General features: G+C 43.8%; 1 protein-coding gene across 1 annotated transcript in view; it reads left to right on the top strand.

The window, feature by feature from the left end:
• NEK10 (NIMA related kinase 10) overlaps positions 1 to 12,226 on the top strand; it is a 250,358-nt gene that overhangs the window by 79,787 nt on the left and 158,345 nt on the right. Inside the window, exons 12-16 of the mRNA XM_070456150.1 lie at positions 1,946 to 2,170; positions 4,991 to 5,130; positions 5,977 to 6,038; positions 8,149 to 8,226; positions 10,034 to 10,098. Of these exons, the coding sequence (XP_070312251.1) occupies positions 1,946 to 2,170; positions 4,991 to 5,130; positions 5,977 to 6,038; positions 8,149 to 8,226; positions 10,034 to 10,098 (570 nt within the window). The remainder of the gene's footprint in view (positions 1 to 1,945; positions 2,171 to 4,990; positions 5,131 to 5,976; positions 6,039 to 8,148; positions 8,227 to 10,033; positions 10,099 to 12,226) is intronic.

Below are 12,226 nucleotides of genomic sequence, written 5' to 3'. Positions count from 1 at the left end.
CAATAACTCTTCCCATATTTTACAGATGAGACACCTTTAACCAGGTCATTGATGGGCTGTTTGTGTGGTTTTTATCATGAACATCATGGAAACTTACAGAGAGATTTTAAGCATGATTGGATGGATTTTGTGGGAACAGTTCTGATTTTAGTGTGTGGGGTGTGGAATTCAGCCACACAATGAGATTCACTTAGAATAAAGAGGGAAGGTGTGGTGTAGGAAGTTTGAGAAGGTGAAGAATGCAGTCTACCAAAGCACATGTGTTCTGAATGTCAGAGCATAGACATTTGGGAGAGAGAAGGGCTGTGGAAATTAGCTCGGGTAAAGGAATTGTGGGGGCTTCCCAGGTGGCACTAGTGGTAAATAACCCGTCTGCCAATGCAGGAGACATAAGACATGCAGGTTCGATCCTTGGGTTAGGAAGATCCCCCCTGGAGGAAGGCATGGTAACCCACTCCAGTATGCTTGCCTCCAGTATTCATGGAGAATCCCATGGACAGTGAAGCCTGGTGGGCTACAATCCATAAGGTTGCAAAGCATTGGACACAACTGAAGGGACTTAGCACACACACAGAGGAATTGTGAGTCCAGATAAGAATGGGAATGTTGGAGAGCTGGATGAATGAGGTGCTTGTATCTTGAGCGTAGTTGAGCATCACTAGGATGGAGGGACAGTGGGGATAGCTACTGCAGGACTCACAGAAGAATTAGCCCCAGCGCTTGCCTCAGAAACAGGGGCACTGAAGGTTCCCCACTGCAGGGATAGGTTGAAGAGGAAGTGTCTTGGACGATTCCCAATCTTTGGCTTGGAAATTGAAAAGGCGATGGTGTCCTGGGTCCAGATCAGGAACATGAGAGGAAGGGCTGGTCTGGGGAGGAGGATAAGGACTTTGAGGCTAGAGACAGTTGGGTGAGTGCCTGTGGAGCACCTAAGTGGCTCACTGGAAACTCCAGAGGTGGAGAGTGATGCTTGCATGAACTCTCCATGTAGGGCAGAGAGAGGGTCTGAGGCTTTAAGAATAAATGACACCATCCCAGGAGTGTTCAGATTGTGAGCCTGGGGGATAGGATGCTTCTCTGAAATGTCTGTCCTCATAATGTTTCAGAGCTTAGTTGAACCTTATGTCTTATCCATCATTATCTTTTATTTTGCAGATGTTCACTGAGCGCTTTACATTTAATTTCCCTGGATCATAGTGTTTTTTTTGCCATCATATATTAATGTCTCATTTTTTAAAAAAAGATTTATTTGGCTGCATTAGGTCTTAGTTGTGGCATGCAGGCTTAGGTGCCCTGAGCATGTGGGACCTTAGTTTCCTGACTAGGGATTGAACCCATGCCCTCCGCATTGGAGGGTGGATTCTTAACCACTGGACCATGAGGGAAGTCCCTAATGTCTCGTTTTTACAATCACATAATACGTTTCTGAAGACTAAGATAGAGCTTTTATATTTCTTTGGTCTTGAGCATAGTGCAGGTCCCATTGTATGTACTTGATGCCTGTTTGCTGATTAGTAGGTTTTTAGCCAGACCAATGGGGATACCGTGAAGATGTGACTTAGAACGTGGTTACAAAACCACGACCTGCAGGTGAAATTTGGCCCCCTGCCTGCCTTTGTAAATAAAGGTTTATCGGCACACAGCTGTGCCTGTTGGTTTTTGTGTGTTGCCTGTGGCTGCCCTTGCACGTGTGAGTGTGACTGGGTAGTCGTGACAGAGACTGTAAGGCCTACAGAGCTACAAATACTTAGCTGTGGTCCAGCCCTTGCAGAAATGTGTGCAGACCGGGATGTGGAGTGTCTTAGCGCCACAGTCTGTGCGAGTGAGCAGCTCAGTGTGAACCAAGCCAGGCTGGTTGCCTGAGCTGAGTGCAACCCCCTACCTCCTCCCTGCCCCCCCAACTCCTCCCCGCACCCCCGACCCCCCCCCCCCCACCCCGTCGCAGGCTGACAGCCGAGCTGCTGCGCCTGCTCTGTGCCGAGCGCCAGGTGAGAGAGCAGGTGAAGCTCTACGAGGGGGTCCCTGTCCTGCTCAGCCTGCTGCACTCAGACCACCTGAAGCTGCTATGGAGTGTCGTCTGGATTCTGGTGCAAATTTGCGAGGACCCAGAGACCAGCGTGGAAATCCGCATTTGGGGTGGCATCAAGCAACTTCTTCATATTTTACGAGGGTGAGTCAGGGTGGACTTCCACCTGTGTCACCCTGGTTGATGAAAGCTGGGGTCTCAGCCGCTTCAAGGCAGGGTGGGCACATGCTCGGCTAGCTCCCCTGCTCTTTGGTGATTCCTGTTCTGCAGAGTCATTTTTACTTGTTGTAAACAGGCTCTTCGTTAATGTCGAGCATTTGTCTTTTCGGCTTCTTGGTGGGGTGGGGTTGGGGGGAGCCCTGACATGTTTATCTTTGCATCACCAGCCTCCAGGCTGGTGCCAGGGGTAAAGAAGGCCTTCACTCTGCAAATGTGGGCTGAATAGAAACCCACAGAAAACATTTGTCTGGCTACCCTTCTTGAATCAGTATATGCATATTATAATCCCAACAAATAGACTAGTTACTACTGTTTTACTAAAATGTCTGTGTGCATATATGTCACTCATCTATAAAAAGAAGGCAAAGCCTGCATGACTGGAGCAGGTGTATAACCCTTAGCTGAAACAGGAGAAAATACTGTCCATCAAATGATTCCATGTTACTGACCCTGGTCCAGTTGCTCGTCTCTTCTCTCTAATCTCCATGGCAGTGCTCTGAGCTGTGTGAACACCTTGCTGTCTCTCTTTTAAAAATAGAATTCAGTGATGTTCAGAGCCATCAATCTGGGGAAGAAATGGTTTGTTGAAAGAGTTGCAAACTGAAATTCTCTTGAAGTATGTTGCAAAAATTATAACAGTAACAACAGATAGTAGATATTATGTGTATCACATATACTGAAGTATTGAATAACAACATCTATTGGTACCATCAGTGGGGAGGGTTCCATTACCTAAAATTATTGTAAAGCATAATTCAGTCCCTCTAGATGCTGAATTAAAGGTTAAAAGGATTATATCTGCCTAAGAAAAGATCACACTTATCTGTAGTATGTAAATAAAGCTCATTCTAATAAAAGAGTAACATCAATTTTAATATAACATGCTATCACATCAACTTCATTCAGACTTTGTGCTTATTGTGCCTTGTAACTTGATATTGTGGAGTTGTGTGTCATTACTTCCATTTTGTGAGTAAACTTTCCAAAGTGTAAGAACAGACTAGAGATCTGAGCAGTAGCTTTCTTAACAATTTCCGTCCTTGCCAAAACGAAGGAAAAGACGTGTAGACTGTTGACAACCTTCTTGTTTTCGAATATCACACAAAAATCTCAAATACTTTAAAGTTTAAATTATAAATCTTTCATTAGTATTGTGGCATAATGGGTTAGCCTAATAGTCAAAATAACTCTGATTGCAGATGTTTTTTCCCACTTGAGTTTGTAGGATGATGATGTTGGTGGTGGTGGTGGTGATAATTTTTGTTCCATGATAGTTATTACAGTGGGTGTAGGGAGCCCTCTTGGAGAGCAGTTATTTTCTTGATGATAAAATTAAATTATATAATAAGCAATATTTCAAGGACAATGCCTACACAGAGCTGAGTTTAATATAAGGCACTAGTTTTCCTATTTTGTTCAAGCCATAACTATTCTTGATAGAAAAGAGTTCTTTTACATCTAAAAAAAGTAATTTTCCCAGTCCACTTCTGTGGTACAATGTTAGAAATCTCTTCCCTGGAAAGATGATATATGTCAACACTTATTCTATGTTAAACATTGCTCAGTGCTCTGGGAGAATTATGACCCCAGCTGGGTAAACAGTATCCTTTCAGAGCTTGGCTGCCTGGAGCTGGTACAAGGCTGCCAGGTTGTCTACTGGCTGGAGTATGAACAGGCTGTGTTGTCAGGGTGGCATCCAGGAGGTCTAGTCATGCCCATTCACCTGCAGTCCCAAACTCAGAGGCAGTAGCTAAAAGGCTCCCTGCTCTGGATCAGGCAGAGTGAGCCCTGGCATCCAAGTTTGATCATAACTGAAGTCACTGATGGTGATTACCCCTAGACCTGGCTGCATGCTCTTCCCTGTGCTCCCCAAAGGAAGGGCAGAGGGCCTGGTGATGCAGGAGGGAGCCCAGGGGACTCCATCCATGCTGCATTTGGGCATATAGAAATCTAGGTACAGCTGCGGTCATGACAACCAAATACAAAAACAAACAAAAAACAACTCAGGGCAATCATGTAAAACAAAAGGCAACAAAGCAGATAAAGACAGATAAATAATCTGTTGTGGAAGATGTTACACCAAGTAAACAGAGAATCAAATGCTTTATTTTGTCAAAGACTGAACAGACCGTGAAGTTTATAAAATGAAATTGAAGGTGAGATGATAGAACAGCACAGAGGAGAGCAGGATGACTGTGGAGCTGGGAAAGATGAGAACTGAACAACATGCCCAAACCCAGTACCAGGAAGAATGTGGAGTCAGTGAAGGGAAGGGCATGCCTGATGACATTACACACAGCACAAGGGAAGCGGATGAGGGAACCAGCGCACCTGGAAAAGGAAGTGTACTGCCACAGAGCATGTGGGTAATTGACACCCCTAAGGCAAGGGAAATTTTGCAAAGCCTCAATGATCTAATAAAAGAGAACTTCCCTAAGATAAAAGAAGACTAAAATTTAATGGAAAAAGATAAAACCCAGAATGATGAAGACCGAGATGTATTCAAGTAAATGGCAGAGGAAAAGAGTTCAAAACAGAGGCGGCTGAATGAAACAGAGAGAGATGACTCCTACATCACACTGTACACAGAAATCATGTCTGGGTAGTTTGGAAGGTCAAAAATAAAGATAACATAGGAGAAAACTTTATGATCTGGGAGAGGCAAGATTTCTCAAATGGAAACCAGAAAGCACTGACCATGAACTGCCATTGGTAAATCGGTCTGTGCATTGACTTCTTTTTCAGAGACAGAAATTTTGTTTCTGATCGATCCTCCATTGGAAGCCTGTCTAGTGCCAATGCGGCTGGCCGAATCCAGCAGCTTCATTTGTCAGAAGATTTAAGCCCTCGGGAAATACAAGAAAATACTTTCTCTGTTCAAGCAGGTATTTATATCACATCATTATGTTTTATTATTTGATACTGTTTAACTTTATATTATTCTAAGATTATAAGGATAATATTAATTAGGCCCAATTTATAACTATAAACGCTATGAAGTTAAATTCATGTGGATGCTTGAAACTTCTTGGTACCAGTGTTGGATTGCAGATTAATGACACCCCGAACTTTCCTTGCCGTGTTCTGGACAGGTGCACAGCTAGGGGTTGGACTCCTGGCCCCTTCTCCTTACAAGTTCTGTGTTCTAGTCTATCAGCCCTCCAAAACAGTTCATGCTCAGATTGTAAAGGTTACTTTGTATAGTGTATTTAAAGTGCACACTATTTGTCCACCCATCGTGGACGTACACTGCACACCTGCTCCATGAGGGCCTTGTTGGGCTCGGGGCGGATGAAGGCTGTGCGTGGGGTGTGTGCGCACTTGGGTTACACGGAGAATGCAGGCGCCAGCCAGCACAGCTCAGCTGCCTTTCCCCAGAGGTGTGCCATAGGGAAAACCAGTATTTGTTTTAAAACCAACTCTTCAAAAAAAGTATTTCTTTATTTGGGTGCACGAGGTCTTTGCTGCAGCACACGGGGTCTTTGATCTTCATTGCGGCATGTGGGGTTTTTAGTTGCAGCATGTGGGATGTAGCTCCCTGGCCAGCGCTGAGACCCGGGCCCTCTGCAATGGGAATGTGGAGTCTTGGTCACTGGTCCACCAGGGAAGGCCCAGAAAGTTAGTGTTTTTTGAGGAGTGACTCTGCCAGTGAAGTTCTCTGAGTGCGGATGTAACCATGCCAGTGTAGCCGTGGGCACGAAAGATTTGGTGTTTGGTGGTTTTCGTTGCAGCCTGCTGTGCGGCCCTCACGGAGCTGGTGCTGGACGACACCAACGCCCACCAGGTGGTGCAGGTGAGGGGCGGGGTGCCGCCCGGACGCACAGTGGGGGGCGGGGCGCCGGGAGCATGCACAGTGGAGGGGCGGGGCGTCGGTACCACGCACAGTGCGGGGTGGGGGTGGGGGGTTGTGGGGGTGTGTGTGTGGGGGGCGGGGGGCCGCTGCAGGCGGCCCTTGTGTGCCAGGATGTGGCCTCTGTGGTCCCGACAGCCCGGTCTTCAAGTATTGTAATCTCTTATCTGATGTGTAAGATTCCATTTTAGATTCCTGTTCTTCCCCTGTTAACTCACTTAGCTTTAAGAGAACTGCCATGTAGTTGACTGATGGTGTTTATTTCTTATATTATATGCAGTTTATTTCATTCTCTTTATACTTTTTAAAAAAGCTATCCTGAACTGTTTTAATTTGGGGCACACAGGATTCCATGAGCTAAGGATAACTAACTTTAAGAGGACATCAAGTTATTTAGGGTCTATGCCCGGTAGTGGGATGGTGGGGTCATATGGATGAAACACAGCAAACAAAATATTTATTGCTGAGAGACTAATTTCAGAAAACACACAAAGCATAATTCAGTAACCAACTTACTACATATGGAGTCATACATATGTGTGTGTGTGTATAAATACACACATTTGTATACCACCCATAAAACTTACTTCCTGCTTGTTGGATTTTACAGAGGAAACTTTTTTTTGGGGGGTCAATACAGCAACTTGAAAATATATAAATTGATAATGTTAGTAAGGGTAGGTCAGCAGTGATGAGCGTTCCTGAGGAGCCCAGCAGGTCAGGGTGGCTGGTAAGGCAGGGGGAAGCTCAGTCCGTGGCTGTTAACTTGCTGTCTCGGCCTTTGGAAAAGTATTCAGCCTAAGCATTGACTTTGTCATGTATAAAACAAGGAAACTGTAAGACTAATTCACATAATAGCTAGTAAGTCAAAAAGAGAGAAGCAAATATTGTATATTAACACATATGTATGGAATCTAGAAAGATGGTACTGATGAACCTATCTGCAGGCAGCAGTGGAGACGCAGACCCAGAGAACAGACTTGTGGACCCAGTGGGGGAAGGAGAGGGAGGGGCACATTGAAAGAGTAGCACGGAAACACACACACACCAAATGTGAAATAGGTAGCCACTGGGGGTTTGCTGTGTCATGCAGGGAGCGCAGACAACCTCTGTGACAACCTAGAGGGGTGGGGTGGGGTGGGAGGGGGGAGGGAGATTCAAGAGAGAGGGGACATGTGTATACCTATGGCTGATTCATGGTGATGTATGGCAGAAACCAACAATGCAATATTTACAACAATATTATAAAGCAGTTATCCTCCAGTTAAAAATAAATTATTTTATAAAAGACTGAATGCAGTAAGGCAGGTAAAACTCTGAACGTAGAGAATTTAGTAAATTATGTGTTTAATAGATAATAAAAAAGTACCAATAAGGCAATACATTTTGTTCATTCCTCCATGTGTGTATTTGTATTAGAATAAGTCTCAGTTCAGTTCAGTTCAGTCGCTCAGTCATGTCCAACTCTTTGCGACCCCGTGAATTAGCACGCCAGGCCTCCCTGTCCATCACCAACTCCTGGGAGTTTACTCAAACTCATGTCCGTTGAGAATAAGTCTAGAAAGATGTTAATTGTTTCTACAAATAGCATTCATTTTTTAAAATCTATTTTCTCTTAATTTTCTCTTTTTTTTCTATGCTAATTTATCTCCATGTATTGTCTAATTAACAAAACAATAAAGGGAGAAATATTTTATATAATTTTTATAAATTATAGCTTTATATAATTATATTTTATAATTTTATATTTAAAATACAAAATATAGAGATATTTGGATCCCTTAACTCTGCTCCCTTTTTGGCTCCTACTCTTTGATTTTAAAGTATTTAAAGCACTTTTAATTGATGTACTTTGTTATCATCTTTAATGACAGTTGAAATTTTAAGATCTGGTTATACCCTTTGATGTTTAAACACATTACATTAACATCTTTAGTATTGTCCTGTAATATTTACTTATGGTTCCAAAATTATACTAACGTTTCTTCTTTAATGTTTTAAAGTTGTTCTTTTCTTCTTGCTCACTGATAACATGGCATCTTTATTTTTCCAGGAAAATGGTATATATACAATAGCAAAATTAATTTTACCAAACAAACAAAAGAATGCAGCAAAAACTAATCTATTACAGGTAATAAACATATCTATTATTCTTTAATATCAAGTTACTGGAATCTGGGGAAATTTTGATAATATAAGGTGTGATTTTTAGAACTTGTAGGTTAGCACTGGTCCCCTGTACTGACTGTGAGGGAAAAATACCTGGTGAGAGAGGCTGGCATGGAAAGAAATGCTGTTAAAACAGTGTAAAAGATTTAATAGTAGTTTCTCCATAGGGAGATAGGTGATTTTATTTAGATATTTCTTTGCTTATCCATAAGTTCTATGTTTTTAAAAATATTGCTTATATATCAGTAAAAAAAAAGGAGGGGTGGTGGAAATTATGTGCTGTATTTAAGCACTGCCCACGGTCACTAGCCTTTCTCCTCTACAAAGGCAAACTTGTAAAATGGATCTCAGTAGATGAGAAGGTGCTGGTCGGGAGAGTGAAGGGTGGAGTGGACACCCATGACTCCTGCCCCAGAGCGGCTGGGCACACAGAGGAGCATGGACATGGCAGGAAGGCCTGGCAGCTCCGAGCGTGCTTAGGGCAGGTGTGGGGGTGGAGGACGAGGGGCAGTGCCTTGGGAGAAGGGGCCTGGTGGGTAGGAAGGGGTCACATTCTGCAGGGTCTTTCATGGACACCAGGGGGCAAGTGTTCCCCGAGACACTGAAATAATAAAATCGGATTCAGAGGAAGCCTTTGCAGCTGTTGAAGCTCATCGTTTTTTTCAAGTCATTAGAAAAGGAAGTAAAAAGTACCATCTGCCTTCAAGCTGACTTAAGAGCTCCCACCCAGAATGATCGTCAGACCCTGCAGAGAAATTGTGGTGTCTGTGGGCTGGCAGACAGAGCCACCGCTGAGAACACACAGGCGTGGGGCTGACTTTCTCTCAGGCAGCACAGAGGCCTGACCTTGCGCCAGAACAGGACAAGTCCACCCTTTACTGGACGTGCAGCCTGTTAGGTCAGCAGAGGGCTTTAAAGAATTTGTATGCAAATTCTCCCGAGACTCACACAGGTTCCCCACTTCTCACAGCCGCCACTGCTTTCTCATCAGGCTCCTTTGTGTCGCCTTGTATCTGCCTGACTTTTCCAGGCCATTTTCTTTGCGACCCTTCTGTACTTAGATCACTGATTTTATGAAATGATTCCAGACTTGATCTCAGCAGACGCTAGTCACCCTTGTGGTGGCCTCGGGTTCAGGTACAGTGGCAGTCGGGGGCTCTCTTGCCCTCTTTGCTCAGCACTGCAGAATTTCCAGTGTGTGTTTTTCTCTGGTGAACCCTCACAGGCCTCTTCTGAGTGTTCTCAGGAGTGACTGTAGATGGTTCTGTCTGGGGACTGCCTTAGACTTTACTCAAGAAACCAGTTTGTCAAGCTGGAGTCCACCGTGCCTGTGGAGATTTTTATATGTCATCATTTCTAGGGTTTATTTTCTCACAAAAATGATATAAATGTTGACGCATATGTAGCAGGCTAGAAACAAAATTAACCTTGAACTCCTGGAAATCTTGTGACATTTGGTGTTCTTGGCACAGGAGTTCTACTTCTTGTTTCTGTGCCCCTTTTGTACATTCTAGAAGGGAACTAATGACAGGCACTGAATCAAACAAGGCCCAGACTGCTAGCCTGCTGCAATGCAAATGCTTTTTAAACAGGGGAACTGGCTCCGGTGTTGATGTCACCTGTTCTCAGATACGAGCTGTGGCTCCCACAGGCACCAGCCATCCTCACTGTAGAGCCACGTTAGTGTCCACGTCATGGTCATTCTACCCTGAAAATGCTTTACCTTCTTGAGCTACCATTTGAGAATCACATATCCTTCTATTTTCCAGTGTTATGCATTCAGAGCCTTGAGGTTTCTCTTCAGTATGGAAAGAAACAGACCACTCTTTAAAAGGTATGAGCTTAGAGAAATTTGGGTGACCCGTGATCTTTAGATTCAACTGTTTTCACAGGCCTGCTTTATATGCAAACAGTAAGAGAAGAAAGAGTCAAAATGCAAACCACGTGTCCTCGGATTTCTTAAAATGCACAGATACAGCAAAGCAGTGCTAAGTGATATCTTAACACCGAACATTCGCAGAGTGACGAGGAAGCGCGTGAATCAAATCAGTACAGCTCTTTTCATTACCTGTGACTGCTGCAGTGTTTACTTTTTCTCTTTTTTAAGATGTGAACTTTTAAAATGATGAAATAAAGTCATGTGCTTGATTTTGCCCCTTCAGAAATGTCCGAAGTTGATCTAGTCATTTCCTTTTTAAAAACATTTTGGCTGTGCTGGGTCTTTGTTGCTGAGCACAGACTTTCTCTAGTTGAGCGGAGCAGGGACTGCTTTCTTGTTGCAGAGTACAGGCTCTAGAGCTTGGGTTCAATAGTTGGGGCCCACGGGCTTCGTTGCCCCATAGTATGTTGGATCCATCCTGACCAGGGATTGAAGCTGAGTGCTCCACATTGGTAGGTGGACTCTCAGGCCTTGGACCACCAGGGAAGTCCTAATCACTGCCTTTTAATCAGTAGAGAAGAAAATACTTATCTGGATGCTCTTCATAGGATAGGAATTCATTTGTAGGGTAGGAAGCTGGGTGTTCCTGGATCAGAAGGCTGTGTGGCGAGCATGACAGAAAAGCCACCACCTCAGGAAGCAGACAGTGGTTTCTCACAGGTGTGGTCTGTGCATCATAGAGATGGCAGGTTAGCCAAATCAAAGGCCCAGGTTCTTATTAGAATTTCATTGATAAACTAGAATGGAAATAAAACCATGAGTTAATTGAACATCATTTGTTCAGAATGGGACATTTTGTGTTTTTACTTTATTTCTATATGACACTTAACATTTAGGGGGAAAAGGAAATATTAGTTACTCATTGTTGTTGTTCAGTCAGTAAGTCATGTCTGACTCTAGGTGACCCCATGAACTACAGCACACCAGGCTTCCCAGTCCTCCACTATCTCCTGGAGTTCGCACAAACCCATGTCCATTGTGTCAGTTTCAGTTTAGTTGCTCAGTTGTATCCAACTGTTTGTGACCCCATGGACTCTAGCACATCAGGCCTCCCTGTCCATCACCAACTCCCAAAGCTTACTCAGACTCATATCCATTGAGACAGTGATGCCATCTAAGCATCTCATCCTCTGTCGTCCCCTTCTCCTCCTGCCTTCAATCCTTCTCCGCATCAGGGTCTTTTCCAATGAGTCAGTTTGTTGCATCACGTGGCCAAAGTATCAGCTTCATCAGTCTTTCCAATGAATATTCAGGACTGATTTCCTTTAGGATAGACTGATTTGATCTCCTTTCAGTCCAAGGGACTCTCAAGAGTCTTCTCCAACACCACAGTTCAAAAGCATCAATTCTTTGGTGCTCAGCTTTCCTTATAGTCCAGTGCTCACATCCATACATGACTACTGGAAAAACCATAGCTTTGACTAGATGGACCTTGTTGGCAAAGTAATGTCCCTGCTTTTTAATATGCTGTCTAGGTTGGTCATAGCTTTTCTTCCAAGGAGCAAGTGTTTTTTGATTTCATGGCTGCAGTCACCATCTGCAGTGATTTTAGAGCCCCCCCACATAAAGTCTCTCACTGTTTCCATTGTTTCCCCATCTATTTGCCATGAAGTGATAGGACTGGATGCCATAATCTTAGTTTTCTGAATGTTGTTTGAAGCCAACTTTTTCCACTCTCCTCTTTCACTTTCATCAAGAGGCTCTTTAGTTCTTCACTTTCTGTTATAAGGGTGGTGTCATTTGCATATCTGAGGCTATTGATATTTCTCCTGGCAGTCTTGATTCCAGCTTGTGTTTCATCCAGCTGGCATTTTGCATGATGTACTCTACAGAAAAGTTAAATAAGCAGGGTGACAGTATACAGCCTTGACGTACTCCTTTCCCAACTTGGAACCAGTCTGTTGTTCCATGTCCAGTTCTAACTGTTGCTTCTTGACCTGCACACAGATTTCTCAGGAGGCGGGTAAGATGGTCTGGTATTCCTATCTCTTTAAGAATTTTCCACAGCTTATTGTTATCCACA

The sequence above is a fragment of the Odocoileus virginianus genome, chromosome 26, assembly GCF_023699985.2.
Source record: "Odocoileus virginianus isolate 20LAN1187 ecotype Illinois chromosome 26, Ovbor_1.2, whole genome shotgun sequence".
In the NCBI taxonomy this organism is placed as follows: Eukaryota; Metazoa; Chordata; class Mammalia; order Artiodactyla; family Cervidae; genus Odocoileus; species Odocoileus virginianus.
Note: the sequence above shows the minus strand (reverse complement) of the source record. Positions and strands in the feature narration are given on the sequence as shown.